The 22,955-nt window shown below is 35.6% G+C and overlaps 2 protein-coding genes across 2 annotated transcripts in view; one reads left to right on the top strand and one right to left on the bottom strand.

Moving 5' to 3' along the window:
* Nucleotides 1-1,202: 1,202 nt before the first annotated feature.
* LOC137009145 (uncharacterized) lies at nucleotides 1,203-21,861 on the bottom strand. The gene is made up of 2 exons (XM_067371108.1): nucleotides 21,076-21,861; nucleotides 1,203-1,320 (listed from the first exon to the last, which is right to left on the bottom strand). The coding sequence occupies exons 1-2, from the start codon at nucleotides 21,754-21,756 to the stop codon at nucleotides 1,309-1,311; spliced, it is 693 nt and encodes a 230-aa protein (XP_067227209.1). The 5' UTR covers nucleotides 21,757-21,861; the 3' UTR covers nucleotides 1,203-1,308.
* The window catches only part of ctnnbl1 (catenin, beta like 1), a 56,358-nt gene continuing 50,133 nt past the window's right edge, over nucleotides 16,731-22,955 (top strand). The window contains exon 1 of the mRNA XM_067371107.1: nucleotides 16,731-16,872. Coding sequence (XP_067227208.1) covers nucleotides 16,843-16,872 — 30 coding nt within the window. The 5' untranslated portion in view covers nucleotides 16,731-16,842. The remainder of the gene's footprint in view (nucleotides 16,873-22,955) is intronic.

The raw sequence follows: 22,955 nt of genomic DNA, 5'->3' as shown, positions 1-22,955 counted from the left end.
TGTCAAATTCCTGTTCAAAACCCTCGACTCAAGACTAATCAAGAAGCGGTTCATCAGAAGAGAGAAATGGACAGTTAAGGACAGTCCAGTTTTCTCATCAGAAGATGAAAGTGTATTATATGCATCAGCTGCATCTAAATCCAGTAAAAAAAATACACTTCAATGAAATTGGCAGAACGGTGGGAATCAATGTGAAACGCTCTTAAGGTTTGGGAAGAGGTGAAACAAATTCATCAAATAATGTTTGGTAAGTGATTTCGTTCTGCGGGCGGCAATTTATCATCGTTACTGGGCGAATCAGGAGGGAAGGGAATCAAGGTAATTGGGGTGGAACGCTGACAAGACTGCTGGCTTTAAAAACACCTCCAACCCACAGACTGTGTTATTCCCTCCTGACAGCAGGCAAACTTTGTTCCTCTGCTGGATTCACTTTGCTCAAGTATAAATTCAATCTGCTTTTCAAGTAAATGTTTTATTTGTGCAGGAAAAGTAAAACTGCTACTCCATTTACAGGTGTGTATGAAACCATAAACGACATCAGTTTCATATCTGACATGTTTCTCAATGAGATTAAATAGAGCAAAATCCAAGACTCTCAGATGTTTGTCCTGATAAAATGTTTCTCCTTAGAGTTTCAGAAGAGATTCGCCAGCTCTTTGAAGTCTGCAATCAAAGGTCAGAGATCTCAGTATGAGCTCAATCATTTCTGATTAGAGTCCAGATCAAATGAAAGTTAATATTTTTATTCAGCAAGGATGCATTAAATTGATCAAAAGTGACATAAAGAGTGACATTCAGAATGATTTCTGAAGGAACATGTGACACTGAAGACTGGTGTAATGATGCTGAAAATTCAGCTTTGATCACAGGAATAAATTACATTTTACTATAAATTCGCAAAGAAAACAGCTATTTTAAATTGTAAAAATATTTCACAATTTTTACTGTCTTTTTGATCAAATGAATGCATCTTTGGTGAGCAGAAGAGACTCTTTCACAAACCTTACCGCCCCAAAACATTTAAACATAAACACAAACACAATTGATCTTTGAAGAACTGACACAAAGTCATCAGATCTTGTATTTCAGATGCGTATCAGCACCAGTCACGTGTTCTGTGAGGACGGTTTATCGCTCATCTTTAATAAAGCCACTGAAATTGGAGGTCCTCTCTGCAAGCGTTTAAACAACCTTCCAATAACCTTCCTGCTGTTCTCTGACTCGTGTTGTGTTTGTGTCTGAGCTGTAGGGGCCGCTGTGAGAACTGCATGCTGGGAAACTACAGCCACACGGCAGCTCCAAACAACATCAGTGTCGGATCTGGAACACAAAGTCAAACAGCATCTGACAGGAAGAAACTGTTCACAGATCAGTGAGTGCATCTCTTCATTGACATGATGCTGCATCCCTATTTACACACTTCTACTGTCCTAAAACACAAACACGTCATTAAATCTCATCTTGATACCATGGGCTGATTTGTTGCATGCCATTTGCATGTAAACATGTACATCAACTAAACTCATTACCTTAAAATGTGTTATTTCACTGTGGCAGCTTTGGCCTCTCATTACTCCCATTTTTACACAACTAAAGTCAAAAATGAAGCATTGTGAACTCTTCTTCAGTAATGCATGTGATTGTGGGTGATATTATCTCAAAATGCCTGTGGTTTGAAAATCTACCAGAAATGGTGAACCATCTGGGCACATAATATCATCAATATATTATGATTTGGGATGAAATAACCCTAATTTTATATGCTATTTGGCATATTATGTGTATTGGTATGCAGGCTCTGTGATGTTTCCTAGTACTGAAAGACTCTTTGTTGCCACATTATTCTTCAACTACATATTTAAAATGCATAGTGTGACCCATCTACTTTTACTGAGAGCCACCAGAATGAATCAGGCACTGGTAAAACATCCACTGTAATATTTATGTTGCTTAAATTTATTCTGTCAGAAAACACAGCTATTTTTATGTGAGGCAGGGGTTTCCAATCTTTTTTGTCAGCCGAACTCCATTAGACATAAAATATTAAGACATAAAGTACCGCCTGAAATTTTTAGTTAATATTTAATTGATTTAACAACACATTTACATGTTCACAATTCTCAGATGACAATAAATGGTCACATGACATGCAAGAAAACAGATAAAATATTTAATTTTAGAATTTTTAAAATGAAATTATTATTATAAGTTTAACTCTAATTGTACTGTTGTACAAAATTGAATGTTTGATAATAATTGTAACAATCATTTTATTTGACAACAAAACAAGTTAGTCACCCTTGACATTATTAAACAATTGTGAAATTAATTAGATGAATTAATTGTGTAATATATATATATATTAGGGCTGTCAAGCAAATCAAATTTTTAATCATCTGCCGATTAATTAATCGCAAATCAAATTTGGCTGAGAATTTTCCCCCAAAAGTCATTGTGTTAAATGAGAAAACTATTAAATAGACATTACAAAAAGTAGCTTTAGAAATATTTTATTTAATTCAACATAGAATTTATTACATATACATTTTTATTTTGATATTTAGAATTGGTATTTAGATATATTAACAGACCGGTAAATGTCTAGATGAGTAAATCATTGAATCATTGATTAATTTAATTCGTTCAAACAGCTGATTCATTCAGGAATGAAGTAAATGGCTCTCTTTGTGAATGAGTCATTGAATCATTGATTCACCCGATTGATTCGCTCAAAACGCAGAAACGAAACACTGCTGTGTGTTGCTCAGAGACGCACAACAGTTCTGCTGTGGCTTTATAGGTAATATTTTAGGAAAAACAGACAAAATTGTGTCTAAAATATAACCCAATATTAACTTCTTATTTATTGAACTGTTGTATAAAATCAATATGACATTTGAACTCATGCTATTCGGAACAAAAACAGCACTCGTGTGATTTTGCTTAACTATATCATATGATATAAACATCAAAAAATCACACAGCGGCATTTTTGCCTTGATATCTTGAATTTTATGGTCATTCTAACTGCATTCTATAGGCTTATATATACACACACACACATTTCTTGAGTGTAGACGAGTTCCCAGCTGACAGACGTGAACTAAACGCCATAAAACTCTCTTGGTTTCACAGGGTCTTTAAAGTGATTTACGAGTGATTATCACGGCTTTATGATGGTGTTAGACAGATAATCTGGTCTCAGTCTCCGCTACCGAAAGAAAGAGGAAAAGAACAAAACGTTGTTTACCGGCAGAATCCATTCAGTGACCATGGCAACCTCATTCCCACCAAACAACTGACCTAATGTAAAGGTCAAATGGTCTGTGCTCGGCGCGGCGTTATAACAGCACGGAATTTTCAATCTTCTCCACGAGCAGACGGATTCCAATGTTCCGAAACGGAACACAGAACTCATTTTGATACCTGTTCTGGAGATTTGTTTTCCATGGTAATGAAAAAACAGCTCAGATAATGGAATAGCTTAATATATATTGATTTTATAATGTTGTGGAAAGGTTGTTTGCTAATAAGAGCTGAATTGGTTTCTTTCTCGCCGTCTGGCCTCCCTAGAAATAGCAATGTGGATCTGTGGAGAAATTTACCCAGCATACCTTCTCACACACACACACACACACACACACAATTTATCTCAGAGCAAATGGAAAAACCACTGAGAGAGAAAATAATTTCATCACAGCATCCTCTGCGGTTCCGAGACAATTCTGTGAATTCATCAGGGGTAAAATATTATCACAGTTTAACTCGGAGGATGAGATGATTCACTGTACAACCCAACACACTTAAACAACATATGGACCTAAAACAGAGAGAACGAGACAGAGGATATATATAGAGAGATGAACATGACTCTCAGAAGATATGTGAGTCTGAAACATGCCTTTTTCAGTGATTTTTAAAGTCAGTTTTACAGTAACGGAAGTTGCGACAGATCTTTTATTCTGTATTGTGACACGCATTTTAATAAAATAGCAAAATGCAGGGTGTGAACTTCTGTGCATCAGTTGTTGATTGGACGGAGGCAGATGTAAATTGCAGCTTGCAGATTATTATAATAGACGGGCGGGTTTTAAACAGACAAAATGATTCAGAAGTTGTGCATACGTCACCAGAGAACGCAAATAGCAAAGTATTTGATTTGATAGGAGTCATGAATTGAGAAATCAAGTTTTCCTTGAGCTTTTGATATTTAAGAGGTCATCATACTATAAGAATATCTTGTAAGTTTCAGAACTGAAAACTTCTTTGTTTGTCCAATAAAAGCTTTTATTGACAGTAGACCGAACGACTCATCCTAAAATGTGCCTATCTATAGGTGAAACCCCGCCTCCGCAGAAGAAATCAACGCCTACTTCATCATTGCATCATTAGCCCCGCCCACTGGTGTGTTAGTGAGATGATGAGGAGAGAAGAGCGATACAGGACTAAAATAACATTACCTTTCAAAGAATCCTAATGCTAGGAATATGGTTATTAATTTTCCACAATGTGAATGTCTCAGCTGAGCTTTATTTATTTGTATTTGGTTCATTTCACTGTGGATTCTTTGGTAAATCAGTCACATTTCAGCGCAAACAGGCTTTTACGATATGGACTCGACAGTAATGCAACAACATGTCAGTAACTGTGTTCATTCTAATGCCTGATCTCATATTCATGTACAGTCAGATGATCTTTGTCTGTGTGTCAGTAAATCAAACCAGCGACTAAACCTTGTTTCTCTTAGTAGGATGAAAATAATCTGTGATTAAATTATTTAAAGAAAGCGATCAAAGAACGCTCCCTTTACAATCACTGGAGCTGTCAATCAAACAGCATGAGTTTATCAGTTCTGGACTCGCGCCAAAACTCCTGTTTTATTCAACAAATTTCGTAGTTACATCGCATTTGCACTGTTAGTTATGATGAAAGCATTCATTAGTGTGCAGAAATTGAGTTGCAATGACGAGATCACTGTTTTCATGAACTCAAAAACATGTCTGTGATCGGCTACAGTGTTCATCTCTGCAACCTTTCATGCCACAATCTAAATATAATGCTATAATCAACACTTTTAGTTAATTTTGAGAGCTGCAGTTGTAAAAACGTGCTAAAAGTTTTCGAGAGACTTAGCTATTTCATATGCAAAGATGTCAGCCAATCACAGCAGTGGGCGTTTCCAGCAGACACGCCCCTTAAAACAGAGAGTTCAAACCAGAGGGATAAAATCAGGCTAGGAAAAATGCCTTTTGTTTCTAAATTATGACAATTTTTGATGTAAAAAGCATACTAACATTTTAAGTGCACCCCAGGAAACATAAAACAATAAATTACCCCTTTAATATCATCCATATTTTGGGAACACAGCAGGCAAAAAAGCATCTGAATTTAAAGCAGAAATGTGCAGCTTGTATTTTGGTGAAAGTGCTTATTTTTATAGCTCTGTAAAATTATTCAAATTTTAACTGCCTGAATCATCCTGGACTTTACGAATAGTTACATCACATCCCTTTCTGGTGTCCTGATTTCATTTAAATGGTAAATCCATTACGCCGTCCGTAGAGTTGCATTTAATCTGGAATATATTATTAAAGAGGCAATACTTTGTCCTTTTTCAAAGTCTTGATGTTGTTTTTGGGCTCTACTAGAACAGGTTTTCCTGCTTGAATGTTGGTTATTTTCCTCATATTCTCCATTGTTGCAGCTCCTCTCTTCCCAGTCTGTCAGGAACGCTCTGTTTAGTTCCTGTCTCTATGAAGCCCCTCCTTCTTAAAAGCACAATGTGCTCTGATTGGTCGGCTGGAGCAGTGTGTTGTGATTGGTGTTTGGGAAATGTCCCGCCCCTCACCATAACCGCGAGTTTCAACACACTAACTAACTCAACCAGGCCCCGCCCCTTTATTCTGCATATGAATTATTTAAATGAGGAATATTGTGACGACCCAAGAGACGACTTTTTCATGCTCAAACAGCAACATTACACAAAGAAACATGAACATGGTAAAAGCATAATAGGTCCTCTTTAAGTGTTAAATATTGCCCTTTTATATAATCGTTTCATGTTCAGTTTTGTCATGCAATTAAATGTTTATCCCCACAGATATGTAATTTGTGTTTGTGTGGCACACCTGCTGTAATTAAGACCAGCACGTGCCCTCCGACGAACCATTTAATGTGTCAGCTCAAACGGGACTCGCGCGGCCCTTAACGACTTCAAACCAGACTTCACAGGCTGCTCTCATTTACATATTAATGACATTTTCATGCTACGTTTCACTTTACGCAGTGTCACTAACCACGGAGAGACAGTGGAAGAGAATAGAAGAAAAGGCCGACGCATAATAACAAGCTGTAAAACGCTGAAGGTAGCTGTGAACAAAATCATAATTGCACGCGGGTGAATTACGTGGCCCTCCGAGCGCCTGTGGAGCTGTGAATGTACTGCAGATGGAGATGAATTATAAAAACAATAAGAGAAAAATAGTGCAAACTGGTGCTAACAGTCACAGATAAACGCGAGAAGTGACAAGCGTGTGGTGTAAATATGAATGAGGGGCTGTTGGCGTGTTTCTGATAACAGTAATCCGCAAAACACTGTGTTTTTCTGCTGTGATAAAGAAACTCATTCAAGGGAGGAAATAGAAATGAAAGTGCTGAATATAAAGCAGAAAACAAATAATTATACATATGGACTATTTTAGTTTTCTTGCATAACTCTAAAAGTCTTAAAGCTTTCCATTGTTTACTATGCAGTGTAAGCTTGTCAAAAATAATTTATTAAAATTAGATAGTTTCAGCTCTAAAATCTGATTGGTTGAGCCATTTGTGGCTGCACTTTAATTGAATATAAAACTGTAAAATTCACAGTTTTGTTAAGTGATTTTATATAAATATGTGTGTGTGTGTGATTTTTTATTAATATTTTTAATTATCTTTTATTTTTTATTTTCAGTTTTCATTTTTTTTTATATTGTTTGTAATTTTTATTACTTTTTTGTATATTTCTAAATAGCTTTAATTTATTTTTATTTAACTTTTAGTACTTCAAGTTAAACTTATTTTATTTCAGTTAATGTTTGGTAAAGTTTTTCCATCTTATATTTATATTTTATTTCATATTTATTTCAATTATTGAAAATTATATATTATTATTATTATACTTTTCATTCATAATTCTAAGTATAGCTTTCCATAGTTTACTATGGTACATTTTTATAGAATATACTTTTTTTTAAAATTATTTATACAGATATGTTTAGAACATATTTCTATAAAGCTTTAATTTATTTTAATTTATTTTTTAGAAATTTTAGTAACTTAAAATTATATTTCATTTTTTGTTTGTTTTTCATCTTTATTTTAGTATATATTATTATCATATGATAATATTATAAAAAAATTATAATTATAAAAATATATTATATTATCAATGATACTTTTGTTTTTAAGCACAACTCTAAAAGTCTTAAAGCTAAAGTATTAAAGTTGCCATAGAATTGAAAACTGAATTTATATTGGCATAGTTAAATAACAAGAGTTCAGTACATGGAAATGACATACAGTGAGTCTCAAACTCCATTGTTTCCTCCTTCTTATATAAATCTCATTTGTTTAAAAGACCTCAGAAGAACAGGCGAATCTCAACATAACACCGACTGTTACGTAACAGTCGGGATCATTAATATATACGCCCCCAATATTTGCATATGCCAGCTCATGTTCAAGGCATTAGACAAGGGCAGCCAGTATTAACGTCTGGATCTGTGCACAGCTGAATCATCAGACTAGGTAAGCAAGCAAGAACAATAGCAAAAAATGGCAGATGGAGCGATAATAACTGACATGATCCATGATATCATGATATTTTTAGTGATATTTGTGAATTGTCTTTCTAAATGTTTCGTTAGCATGTTGCTAATGTACTGTTAAATGTGGTTAAAGTTACCATCTTTTATTACTGTATTCACAGAGACAAGAGCCGTCGTTATTTTTATTATTAAACACTTGCAGTCTGTATAATTCATAAACACAACTTCATTCTTTATAAATCTCTCAGTGTGAGTGTTAGCTTTAGCCTGCTAGGCATGGAGCATAGCATCAATCAAATGTAAACATCCAAATAAATACTATACTTACATGATCTGATGTATGCATGCAGCATGCATGACAAACATTTTGTAAAGATTCATTTTGAGGGTTATATTAGCTGTGTGAACTTTGTTTATGCACTGTATTATAGAGTTGCGAGCTCGGGGGTGGGGAGTGCGAGCATTTAAAGGGGCCGCAGCCTGAATCGGCGCATATTTAATGATGCCCCAAAATACGCAGCTACAAAAATTAATAAAAAAAAATTTATGGGGTATTTTGGACTGAAACTTCACAGACATATTCAGTGGACACCTTAGACTTATATTACATCTTGTGAAAAAGCATTCTATGGCACCTTTAATATTGGATAATTAGGTCTTTAAAATCTGATTGGATGAGTCATTTGTGGCTGCACTTCAATTGAATTCTAATTATCCGCCAAGTTACAAGGTTGCTTGGCAACGATAAACAGCCTGAAACTAATGTGTGAAACTAATGAAACTAATGAACTTATTTCAGTTGTTTATTGAATATTTCTTTGTGATAATTAGCATTAATGAATCACATTATTTGCAGTGCCTAGCAACACTTCTACAGGGATAAACCTGTGACTTTTTGCTTGGCAGTTTTCTCAGAGTAACATCTCTGAAAGGGAAAAAGAGAGGGAAAAAACTTTGCGCTAACTTTTATTTTAAATTCATGCAGGTCACAGCATCCGTTAATCAGCCTCTCTCCCTCGACCACATGCTGATTTACCTGATCTGCCAATCTCTCCAACCTATTTATCAATACTTAACCGAGAAGAGACGCCGTCATTTCACAGGTCAATTCACTCTAATTATGGCGTGGCGATTTAATCTGCTTTTAAACAGCCAGACGGACACTTTAGAAAAATTTCATTAACCTCCCAATTTTCAATCTCTCCTCTTTATTAGACAGGGCATCCTGCTACCGCCAGTGCTCTGATGAACAAAAGTGATTTAGATCAGACAGACAGAGGGAAAACAAGAGAGAGAGACCAGCTTCCTCTTCAAAACCAGGTGAGTTCCCAATCTAGACAGCATTTCGAGGCATCAGATGCCAAAGTTTTTCCAGCAGAATAATCAACATACCTTAAAAAAGTTTCAGTCACAGAGAATGCAATTACACAATGCGCTGCAACAAGTGCAGGCACAAAAATGAACGCTTCAGCAGGAGTTATTCTGTAGATCAGTGACTCTGAACTCCCTGAAACGCCTCCATTGTAGTCTTGAGTTTTCTTCTGGGAACGAACACGTCACAATATTCCTCATTTAAATAATTCATATGCAAAATAGGGCGGGGCCTGGTTGAGTCAGTTAGTAGTAGTGTGTTGAAACTGGTGGTTATGGTAAGGGGCGGGACCAACGTTTTGCCACACCAGCCAATAGCCGGTGACTTAAGAAAATTTGCCGGCCATAAACATTTTTACATCAAAATATATTTTGACATATATTGACATTAAAATTTTAGATATCAGTAAAAATTCACTCTTCAGATAAAGAAATTGAAAGTAATCAAATGTAAAATAACACTGGATATTAATTAAATATAGATAAAGTTATTCAGTCAAGAGCAGTGAGTGATTTTCTCTTTGTCTTTTGTTGTTTGAATAACATTAATGAGACAGATGGCAGCAGGTTTATTAGGCTGCTGTCACTTTAAGACCGAATGCACTGATCTAATATACTGTTACACATGAGTTTCTTTCTCAACTGCTTACATCCCCTTAAAATCCCCTTACATCCCACCCAAAAATGAAAATTCTGTCATAATTACTCACTCTCATGTCTTTCTACACCTGTAATAATGTTCCCTCTAAGCTGCGCACGTACACGGCCGCGCACTTCTGAAGCCGCGGCCGCGCAGAAGAAATAATTGCCGCGCAGAGAACAGACATGAAAATGATTTTAGTAGTTAGAATGAGAAATAATTGCAGTGCTCTGGACAACCGCTGTAGAGTTATTGTCGCTATAGAGTTGGAACTGGTGAATGCGGTTTTACAGGTTTCATAGAAAGAGAACGATTGAGCGCGTGTGAGCTGGCTGGCCCTGAGCCAAATCAGTCGCGGTAAGAATACTGTCATGTTTGCGGACTAAATATATCAATACGAGAGGCAACGCGAAACGAAAGAAAATGTGAAATAAAACGTCATGTTTTAATGAAAAGTGGTGGAAATAACGGATGATGGTCACATAATGCTAACAAAACTCTGAGACATTTACAATCACACTCCCACCACAGGTGTAGCTTACAAACTCACAATACATCAGTGATTTACCTCAGTTTAAATAGATTTGTGTGTGTGGTGGTGCTGTGGGTTTCAGGGATGTTTAGATAACTATAAACGAGTTAACGTTCACTTTTCTTAAACATATTTAGCTATCAGTTTAAAGGCTTCAGCTTGTTTTCACTATATAATATATTAAAACAAATGGAAGCATTTAAACTGATATAATAGTGTATATCAGTTTAAATACTTAAATATTATATTTTATTATATTATAATGTAAGCCTAATAAAAAATTTATCTCACAAGGGGATTGTTTAGGGCTCCTTGCCACGAAAAATCTTGAAACCTCCTGGTATATAAAATCTGTGAAATTCATAAGCAATAAACATGTAATTTTGATGGTTTAACACTGTCTGTTGCTAATAATTGACTGTACAAAAACACATTATGGTTGTCCCAAACCATCATTGTAACTGCTCATATTATATTATTATAAAGAATTGAACTGTCCTGCAGGAGGACAGAAATTATTTTAATAGAATTTCTTGGTAAAGACTGGTACAGTTAATACAGCAATGTGAAAAAATCTCAAGTAACCTAAAATGTGCTTAATTTAGTGACTCAACTGCTTATTTTCAAACATATTATTTAATATATCACTAAGTTACACCAAGGGTCAAATAAAATAGAAATGGCACATTAAAGTTAAATGTTACAGTTGCATGATAAAACCATTTTGTGTGTGTGTGTGTGTGTGTGTGTGTGTGTTTTCATTCATTGTACAGGTCTGATATATATGTTTTTGCTCAGGTGGCCAAAATGTGCTCTCAACAGAGAAAAGTTTTGCTCAGCGAGAAAAAAAAATAGAGGGAACATTGACTTGTAAGACCTTTATTCATCTTCGTTTTTGATAAAATCCGATGGCTCAGTGAGGCCTGCATCGCCAGCAAGATAATTTACACTTTCAGTGCCCAGAAAGCTACTAAAGACGTACTCAAAACAGTTCATGTGACTACAGTGGTTCAACCTTAATGCTATGAAGTGACAAGAATACTTTTTGTGCGCCAAAAAACCCCAAAATAACAACTTTCTTCAACAATATCTAGTGATGGGCGATTTCAAAACACTGCTTCATGAAGCTTCGAAGCTTTACGAATCTTTTGTTTCGAATCAGTGGTTCGAACCGCCAATCAAACAGCCAGAGTCATGGCCCCCAGTGGTGAAGCATTGAAACACTTATGATGTAACAAAGCCTCATTTACTTACTGAAATCACGTGACTTTGTCAGTTTGATATATGCTCCAAACCATTGATTCAAAACAAAAGATTTCATATATGTGCCAACGGCAATTTTACTGGCATTTTGCGCTTGGCAAATGTTAATTTTTGTGCCTGGGCGTGACTTTTCCCAAATACGCTGGAAGCGCTTGACCAATCACAATACGCTGCTCCAGCTGACCAATCAGAGCACATTGTGCTTTTCAGAAGGAGGGGCTTCATAGAGACAGGAACTAAACAGAGCGTTACTGACAGACTGGGAAGAGAGGAGCTGCAACAATGGAGAATATGGGAAAATAATGAACATTCAATCATGAAAACCTGTTCTAGTAGAGCACAACAACAAAATCGACTTTATAAAAGGGTCTTCTTTAAATACTGAAAAACATCAATACAATTTTCAAATTTTTTTTCCAATATTTAAGTGTGCAGTTGCTGCTTTTTTAAAAGTCTGTTTTGGGTTTAATGTACCTACTAAATCTACAACATGCAGCATGCATGATGAACACTTTGTAAAGATCCATTTTGAGGGTTATATTAGCTGTGTGAACTTTGTTTATGCAATGTATTATAGAGTAGCGAGCTCGGGGGCAGGGAGTGCGAGGATTTAAAGGGGCCGCAGCCTGAATCGGCGCATAGTTAATGATGCCCCAAAATAAATAATAATAAAAAAAATTTTTTGAGCTGAAACTTCACAGACACATTCAGGGGACACCTTAGACTTATATTACATCTTTAATATTGCATAATTAGGTCTTTAAAATCTGATTGGATGAGTCATTTGTGGCTGCACTTCAATTGAATTCTAATTATCCGCCAAGTTACAACATGTTGCTATTTTCTAGAGATTTCTGGTTGGCACATCAATCCTGATGTCAAAAGTGATCCAGGAGATCCAAATGCACAAATCTAATGCTGAAGTTCAGAAAAGTGAGTGATTTTGCATTCGCACAGGCTGACGGCACCCCTCGACTCTATGCTTGTCAGTCTTTTAATTGAATTTCCAGTGGAAGCCTTATCAGACATTCGTATACCTGATTAAATGCATGACCCTTGGAGCCTGACAGCAAAAGTCACAAGTCTGATTGCTAAAAAAAATGAGCAACAATAAACATTTTAGCAAATGTCAGTTAATATAAAGAACTACCTTTTTATATATAGATATCAGAGCTGCATGATTCTGGATGAATTGAGAATCATGATTTCCCCATGATTCTGAACAGACATTCAAACAAAATAACATGTAATTTACTAGAGGTTCTGTCAAAATGTTAATTTCTGCAATCTATTAAAAAAGTTTAATTAATCTAAATTTATTTATTAAAAAAAAAAAAAAAAACAGTAGTTGCAGACTGCAGGACGGGCGATGGGAACAAACCCCTTTGAGTTCTCTGTCGGGTTTGTGTTTTCGTGCTGTGCTGAGGCTAATAGGCTCCGCCCCCTGAGCAGATGTTAACACCGCACCCCCTCTGACCTCTCACACCTGTTTCAATTAGAGCGCGTCACCTCGTACCCGCGCCTGCCGAGCTGAGACTGCCACAAACACACGGGTCACACTCACACACACATCCTCAGTGATTTAGTTTAGAAGCACTCAGACACTAACGGCTCGTGATGTCAATCACTGTTAGGAGAGAGTTACACTTAATTCTGAGTTCTATGACACAATATACAAAATATAGGTATCTGTCTGTCTGTCTGTCTATCTATCTGCCTGTCTGTTTGACTACGGTCCATTATAAGGTCTAAACTCTGTGTGTAATTTGAATCCTACATCAACCTTCGATACGATGCGTTCCAGCTTCTGTCAGTATGAGATGTTTGTGTCTCACATTCAGTATTACAGTGTAAAGTCATTATTCTCTGTCCTCTCTGAGTGTCTCTAAGAGCTTCTGCTTGTTTTCTCTTATCTGTGCCGCTTCACCAGAAACATTCGCACATCTGTCGGCTTCATCCTGGAACCAATCATGAGTTGGCACGCTTTAATTGAACAGGAAGTGTCTAACATGTGTATTCATTACAGTGTTGAACTGAAGAGAGAACAAAGACTGTCCTTGCTGTTCAAGATAATACCACATGGTGATTTGTAACTGCTGCTCAATAATATAAAATGTTATTTTTGCTGCTCTGTATTTCATATGCATCACTTTTGCATGCTTTGCAAAGGACATATATAAGGAGTCAAGGATGCAGCATGTGAGATTCTTTAAATAAGTTTGTCAGGGTCGAACCTGCCACACATTCACAGAATCACATCTGAAAATGTTGCTATAGTAACCATTCATTTGGACGTGCTAAAACAGGAGGTGACATGCAAATATGTCTCTCTGCCTCCCTCGCTTTCTCCTCTTCACCTCGTTTTCTTCCTTCTATCTGTTTCTCCTGATCTCTCTCTCTGCATCAAACGGGTGGATGTTGAAGGTATAAACCCTGGTTTTGTTTGACAGCTGGGTATGATGTAAAGGTCTCAGGTCTCATTTTTCACTGCACATGTATTCATTATGCATGATATAATTCACCGGTTTTCAAATATAGATGGTTTTATACGCCGCTGGATCCACATTGAGATTTTATAGGAGCATGGATTCAAAGCAGTAAAGGCATAAAATTAAATTCAGTCACTGTTAAAGCACTCGCCTCACAGATGTTGGGAATATACCATCATTTCTACACAAAAAAACGTCACTTAAAGTTTCTTGCACATCAAAACACTGAGTTTATTGGAATATGTTTTACAAGAAAATTTGTATTTCTACTTCAAAATGTCAATGTCTTTATTCAATTGCCTTTTTTTGTGAAATTCACTAAGAATTTCTAAGTGAAACTGTTTCAATCCTACACCAATTTTTTGAGATTTATGAACACTTCTTTTAGTTAAACAGGCTGTTTTTGCTGCTGCACCTTTAAGATGTGACCTCACATTGTTGGTCAGGTATGTTAATGAGCTCATAGTTGTCATAATCATGATTATATCTGAATGAGCCGTTTTTAGTTTCATTAAATGACTATTAAAAGTTTTGCACTTGCATCATTACCGTGGTTACCAAAGCTCAGTTATGCTCATGATGTTGATATGCATGTTATCCGTTACCGCGGAAACAATACCAAACATCTACATATTAGACTATTAACTTCATCGCACACCATGGAATAGGAATGTCACATGGTTGCAAAGGAAAATTAAATGCATACGTACAAATCGTATTTACATATTTGCATAATGACTTGAAACCTATCAAGAACATGTCCAGCATATACATCGATCAGTCATAACATCATGAACACTGACAGGTGAAGTGAATAACACTGATCATCTCTTCATCACGGCATCTGTTAGTGGGTGGATATATTAGGCAGCAAGTGAACATTTTGTCCTCAAAGTTGATGTGTTAGAAGCAGGAAAAATGGGCAAGAGTAAGGATTTGAGCGAGTTTGACAAGGACCAAATTGTGATGGCTAGACGACTGGATCAGAGCATCTCCAAAACTGCAGCTCTTGTGGGGTGTTCCCGGTCTGCAGTGTTCAGTATCTATCAAAAGTGCTCCAAGGAAGGAACAGTGGTGAACTGGGTAATATGACACAAAGCAAAAATGGTTCAGGAATGGTTTGAGGAGCACAACAACAAGTTTGAGGTGTTGACTTGGCCTTCGAAATTCCCCAGATCTCAATCCAATCGATCATCTGTGGGATGAGCTGAACACACCGATCCACCTCGCAACTTACAGGACATAAAGGATCTGCTGCTAACATCTTGGTGTCAGAAACCATAGCACACCTTCAGGGGTCAAGAGGAGTCCATGCATCGACGGGTCAGGGCTGTTTTGGCAGCAAAAGGGGGATCAGTACAATATTAGGAAGGTGATCATAATGTTATGCCTATTCTTTATGCAAAATGTAATTCCTTGATTTTGTGGTGTCCTGAACATGTCTTCATGATATTCAGCCGTCTGTATTTCCTACTGTACAAATATCATGCATCAGAATTACAGAAGAATGGTAAAAGAGTAACAGCGCTTAACAGATTGAAATAGTTCTGCAATGGCAGCAGAAAGCGAGATAATGTACTCAAACACAACCCTGATCCGCCCTTCAGTACGGATTCATGACGGAATGAATATTCCATGCAGGTCGGCTGGTGAGGCAGGCGGAAAATCACCTGTTCAGTCGGCATCATTCTGGATTTATGAGTGTTGTCTCGATAGCGCCTCTGTCTTGTCAAGACTCACAAGAGCCAGTCATCCGTGACACGCAAAACAGGCCGGACAGAAGCGGCCAGAGAGAGAGAGAGAGAGAGAGATGCAAGAGACAGATACATAAAGCAGGCCTTTCAATCACCTCAAAAATCTGTGCAATATTTAAACATCCAGTTAATATTAATCACCTTTAGAGCCAAAGGCCAGAAATATATACAAAACCTGAATGTCTAAGTTGATATCACAAAGTTTGCAATATGTTTCACTTGCATAATCTGCATAGCTGTGTTGAATTATGAATATATATATATATATCTCCGTTAACTGAATAACACTCACTGTATTAAATATTCAATATGAGGTAATCGAAAAACAGTGTTTAAAACATTTACCATTGCATAATGCATACTGTTTCATATACTATAATAATGTTATGCAGTATGCCATATGCAGAAAGAAGTATGCTAGTATTCCAATCTTGTGTGAATAAAGGAAAATGTTGCTGTAATCTCTGAATGTGTGAATTATTAAAGCTGTCTACTTACTCGTGTAGAGAAACAGATAAAACCCTGCAGCAAAGTTTGCATAAGCCGAACAGCACAGAATGAATGTTATAGATTTGTGCAAGAGTGATTTGAGGTGTTTCTGCTAACAATAAATGCAGCATTGCAAAAGAGGTTTAATATCCTGCTTATCCAAACTCGACATGAACTCAAAATTAGCTTTGTTTACCTTCTGAATACATGTTTCTGGTCTCATTGTGAACCATTCATTAGTTATTTCTTTGTGGCATCATGCAATGCTTTTCATAATCAGACAAATCCTGACAGATAACATCCGTATGTGTGTTGTGTAGTGTTGTAGTTTGTCCTCCTCGACTGCTGGTGTCGCTGCTGAGTTTCCTCGCTCTGCGTCTCGCGCCGGTCAATCGCGCGAAGAATAGAAATCAAGTTTTGTTCACAAGCGTGTTGTGTTTACACGCTTTTATGCAAAATTATACATTTTTAAGACTTATAACACACAGAAATCATCATGGATGTAGGAGAGCTGCTGAATTATCAGGTACTGACGCGTTTAATGTCTCACCGTGATCTTTATTGTAATGTAATGTAATTTATTTTTTTTGTAATGTAATGTAATTTATTTTTCTTCAGTCATTCAAACATAACAACATACACAAACGAAATTATTATCATACAACAATGACTAAAGGGGTTTAAGCTGAAGTGAAAACACTTATTAATGCCTAACCCTATTTACACCAAGATTTAAATGCCCAACATTTGGCAACAATAATCAGAAAGCAGCAAAATGGAAAAGAAAAATAAAATAAAATAAATAAATAATTCAAGAATATTACCAGCTCTATATGAACAGCTCCTACGGATAACATATTAATAAGATGTTTTCCAAATGTAAGCCATTTCCAATAACATGACACAAAAAACCTTATTAATTTCCCTCTAAACATTCCCTTACCCTTATACTGCCATGAATCATTATGTTATACACTTGCCTCCTTCTTGTTTTAAAAATATTTAAACTAAACTAAACAATATCATTCCAATGCAATATAACTACCAATCACATTCGATTTGTAAATTTTTTTGAACACCATTATTGATGTAGATTGTTTTAATGTATCATCCAGGCTATTCCATAAATTTACTCCTCGAACTGAGAAACACCTCCCTTTGATATTGGTCCTGACCTTATTTTTTTGATAGACCCCAGTTCCTCTCAAATTATATCGAGTCTCTCTAGGCTTGAACCTCTCCTGAATACAGACTGGGAGCTTGAGATTGTGAACCTTATACATCATTGTGGCTGTGCTGAGATCAACTAAATCCTGTAATTTCAAAGCATTTAATTGAATAAACAATGGATTAGTTGGGGCGTAATAATCAACTCTATTAATAATTCTAATAGCTTTCTTCTGCAATATGAAGATAGGTTTAATAATAGATTTATAATTATTCCCCCATATCTCCACACAATAATTTAGGTACGGAAGAATGAGCGAATTATATAATAAATTTAGTGAATTTTGATTAATACATGACTTAATTTTGCACATTATACCAATAATTTTAGATATTTTTGTCTTTAGATAATTTATATGAAATTTCCAGTTGAGTTTGTCATCAATATAAATACCCAAAAATTTTGTGTTCCACACTCTCTCAATGTCAATATGATTAATTTTAATTTTTATTGATTCCTCAATTTTTCTATTTCCAAAAATAATATATTTAGTTTTATTCAAATTCATTGATAATTTATTGTAATCAAACCAAGTTTTTAATTTGGAAAGCTCTTTTTCCACGGTCTCCAAAAGAAACTCTAAATTTTGTCCAGAGCCGTAGAGACTAGTATCATCAGCGAACAAGATACAATGTAAGTTTGTCAGGACCTTTGGAAAGTCATTTATGTACATTATAAACAGCTTTGGCCCCAGTATAGAGCCCTGTGGAACTCCATGCGTTATGTTTGTTCTTTCAGAGTCATAATTGTTGATATGTACATATTGATCTCTACCACTGAGATAGTCTCTCAACCAATCATGGGCAATGCCTCTGATACCATATCGTTCTAATTTAGCCAGCAGCAAATTGTGATCAATGGTATCAAATGCCTTGCTCAAGTCGATAAAAACACCGACAGTGTACTCTCCATTATCAATCGCTGTGGATATTTCCTCAACCAGTTCAATGACTGCCATTGAGGTTGCTCTGTTTGACCTGAAACCAAATTGATAATCTGAAATAAGGTTGAATTTATTAAGATAATCATCAAGTCTTATAACATATAACTTTTCTAAAATTTTTGAAAATTGTGAAAGTAGTGAAATTGGCCTATAGTTTGTAAATTGATGTTTATCTCCACATTTAAAAATGGGTACTACCTTGGCCGTTTTCATTTTAGACGGGAAAATGCCCGTAAGAAAAGACTGATTACAAATATATGTGAGTGGAGTTGCAATGCTATGTATAACTTCTTTTACTAAAATCGTATCAAATTCAAAACAATCTGTTGACCTCTTATTCTTAAGTTTACTCACAATTTGAATAATTTCATTTTCATCCACACTCCTCAAGAACAAGAGTTCACATTTCCTTTAATAATGTTTTTGTCTATTTCCTTTACATCTGATGGTTGAGAGATTTCATTGGCTAGAGTGGGTCCAACATTTACAAAAAAATTATTGAACGCCATTGATATTTCCTTATTACCGTTTAAAATGTGGCCGTCTTTCACAAAGTGATTTGGATAATCATTTTTGTTGGTTCGCTTCTTGATAATACTATTTAGTACTTTCCAAGTAGTGTGGATGTTATTTTTGTACTGATCCAAAATATTATGATAATAGAATCGTCTGTTTGATCTTATTATATTAATTAACTTATTTTTATACAATTTATATTTATCCTCTGCTTCTTTGGTTCTATGTTTTATAAATAATTTGTAAAGGTATTTTTTTCTTTTTGCAAGCATTAGCTATGCCCTTTGTTATCCATGGTTTCTCTAGGTTAGTTCTGTCTTTTATAGAGTATTCCTTTAGTGGGCAATGTTTATCATAAAGACTTAATAATGTAGTCAAAAAGGTGTCATAAGCCTTATCAGGGTCAAAGGTGGCATAGACTTTGTCCCATGTCTGATTTAACAAATCAGTTTTTAAGGCAGTCATGGTTTCAGGGGTTCTATGACGTATAGTTTTAATTTGATCTACTTTAAAAACAGTAGCCTTATGAAGGAGTTTGTGAAAAATACTGAACACAGGAAGGAAGATGATCAGTAATATCGTTTATGAGCAATCCAGCAGTTATTTGGGTTTCAAGTCTGTTCGTAAATATATTATCTATTAATGTAGCTGTATTGGCTGTAATTCTTGTGGGTTTAGTGATAAGTGGAAATAGATTATTACTATACATTGTTGTGATGAAATCACTAGTTTTCATATTATTATGGGGATTTAAAAGATTTATATTAAAATCACCACACACAATATGCATCTTATTAAGGTTACCAAACAAATTGTCAACATTTTTATTAAATAAATCTAAACATGATCCTGGTGTTCTATAGAGACAGCTAACAATAATATTTTTGGATTTTAGAACTGCGATTTCAACAGATAAACACTCTAGAACTCCCTCAATGGTGATTGACAGACTATCAACAATTTTACAGCTCAGATCATTATCCACATATAATGCGACGCCACCCCTTTTTTATTAATCCTATTCTTAGTAAAGAGCTCATATCCCTCCAATTCCACTTCACAAGCCTTGTCCACATCCAACCAAGTTTCCGAAACAGCAATAACACTAAATTTATTAATTTTACTAAGGTATTCTTTGATATCTTCAAAGTTTTTGTACAGGCTTCTGCTATTGAAATGAATTAAGCTAAAAGCTCCTCCCATATTAATATTATTGCATTGCTCTTCAGTATAATACTCACATTCATTTATTATATTATTATAGAAATTATTATCTGGATCTATATCTTCCCCAAATTCATTTGTTTTATAATTTGAAAAATCATGCACAATTAAGTTACTATGTTCAATCAGTTCACTTTTATAAGAACTATCAATATTTTCTAACTCATGTTCATCTATGTCTCTATTAACTACTGACAAATCATAATCAAACTCAGTCATATTATTTTAGAATTGTTCTAACTCTTTTAGGCATTACCTTGTGTACAACCACACACAAACATACAGTCACCTCACAAAAACTCCTAGACCCCTGTACTCCCAAATCTCCACAATGCAGTCCACATTTGATATAACATTTTAAACCTAATATTTAATCTTTTCCCAATTGTCAAATTATAATTGATCCCAATGTCCAACATAAGGCGGGTCTCCATCCACAGTGAAGATAATTTTATAACAGTCATCCTCCATCCAACGTAGAGTGAGCCCATCATCCAGTTCATCCGCGCATAATCATCATAAAATAAGCCTATAATCCACAGTCCAGCACACGGAAAGTTTATACAACAAAAGGTCAACATAAAATGGGCCTATAATAATCCATTCTCCAGCTCGCTGAAAGTTTGTCTGCGCGTTTTCATAGTCCACATAGCTCCAACAGAAAGCAAGAGACCCATCTGAAACCGGACTAAATGAAACGAACGTAATCTTCTCATCCATAGTGTAAAGTAATAATCATCAAAACATGCGTCAGGAATGTCCTTTTTTATGTTCAGTCAACATTATCTAAACTGATCAAGGTCTTTAAGTTGTCTTACCAGTATTACCCTGGCTTGTTCCGGAGTAGAGCCCTTTAGCTGAATGAAGATCTTGCAATTTCTCGTCCATGTCGCTTTTATCTTGTCATTTCTTCTCAGCATGCGGGCTTCTCGGGCGATCTCAGCATTTCTTTTTGTGAGGTGCTCGTTTAAATAAACATTTGTTCCTTTCAACTTCCTTCCTTGACGCAGTAAATCAATTTTGTATTTCCGATTTACAAAACTCAAGATAATTGCTGGCTGTTTTGTATCTTTCCTTGGCAGGGTGTGACACACAGCGATGTTGTTCGCGTCTAGATGTATATCTTTTCCCATCAGAAATGTAACAACTTGTCTCTCCAGTGACTGTACATCCTCGATGTCAGCAACCACACTTACATTTCTCCCCACTGCGGCCGCTTTGGCATATGAGCGGGGTTTGACGCTCAAACCTGTGATGATAACGTCTTCCATCCGCGTGTACTGTTCAAGCTGATCTATCCTCATTTCAAGCTCATTAATGGTTTGGTCTTTTTCTTTTATCAAGTCTCTCAATTGTTTCACCTCATCGAAAAGTCCCATCAGCTTCGTCAGCTGGTGGGTCACTTTGAACAACTCCTCAGTCAAATGATTGAGCGACTTACGAATATCCTGCATCTCGTTCTCCATCTCTGCTTTACTGGTTGTTTTCTTTGGTGGCATAGCCACGTTTTCCCGTACTGTTTCAATTTCCTTACGTATGCGTTGTATAAATAAAATTAGTTTTTATCAAGTAAAAATACAGCACTTTCACAGGGCGCCGCCATGTTGGTGTCACATGATCCACGTGTGAATTCGGATGAGTTTGACACTTTCAACTGTTCTGCTGCTAGTGTCAATATTATCATAAACTACAATCTTTAATACAGAAATAAACTGTTTTTAAACTATTGCAAATCATTTAAGCGGTTTTAAGGTTGTTTAAGAAGGTAAAAGCTTTAATTAACATTTTAGCCAACTAGCACATACGCATGCGGGTTATTGAGCGTTTGTTGTTAATATAAATGTTTATAAATGCATTAGTTTATCTTTGAATAGCTGTCAGATTCAGATTCAGTCGTTCCTCTCTGACATAAAAGTACTGCAGTGGTATAGTTAATATTAGCTGGGTCTTTGATTTACCATGATACTGAATAATTACCATACCAATGCATCTTGAAATAATAACATGCTAACGTTTCCAAAAACTATAGTAGCATTATGTCGTTTTTTTATTTTGTAAATTTGCTACTAAATAACTTTTTCTGCATTAAAATTGGATTAAAAAATAGGTGTCTAAGGCAAGACACCCTAGGTGACTGGGGTAATTAAATATGCAACATTTTGCATACATTTCCAGAAAATAAATATGAACATTGGATAAAGCCAGGTTCAAAATTCTTGTTTGATTTTGTTGACATGCTAGAGTTAAATGTTTTTACTGAGGGGATTTTGGATATCTCTTTTTATCACTCCATAAACCAGAAAATACTGTCAACAGCCAGAAAAATTACAAGAAGTAGAGTACAGGTACAGTTTAGGAATAAAATGATGTATAAATCCATGTGAATGATACATGAACAAACCCCACAGTAAAAATCTTCAGAATATAGATAGGAATAAAACTGTAAATTTTGGTGTATGTAAGTGCTGCTGAAGTGGAGAAAAAAAACTTTTAACTTTTTAAAGATATGTATTGTAATTGAAATCTACAGATGCAAATAGATAAAGTGCAATAACATAAACATTTAAAAGTGTATTGCCAAATCTGAAAAAAAGACCAATGTTTTGCCTTTAATGTCTTGTCTTAACAAAAGAAAAGCACATTTTGCATGGCAGAATTTAATTATTAATGACAAAGCTTAACAAGTTTGACAGTATAT

The sequence above is a fragment of the Chanodichthys erythropterus genome, chromosome 20 (genome assembly GCF_024489055.1).
Source record: "Chanodichthys erythropterus isolate Z2021 chromosome 20, ASM2448905v1, whole genome shotgun sequence".
Taxonomy (NCBI): Eukaryota; Metazoa; Chordata; class Actinopteri; order Cypriniformes; family Xenocyprididae; genus Chanodichthys; species Chanodichthys erythropterus.
Note: the sequence above shows the minus strand (reverse complement) of the source record. Positions and strands in the feature narration are given on the sequence as shown.

Excerpts from the sequence above, each read along its gene's own strand:
- LOC137009145 (XM_067371108.1), bottom strand. The coding sequence starts at position 21,756 with ATGCCACCAAAGAAAACAACCAGTAAAGCAGAGATGGAGAACGAGATG.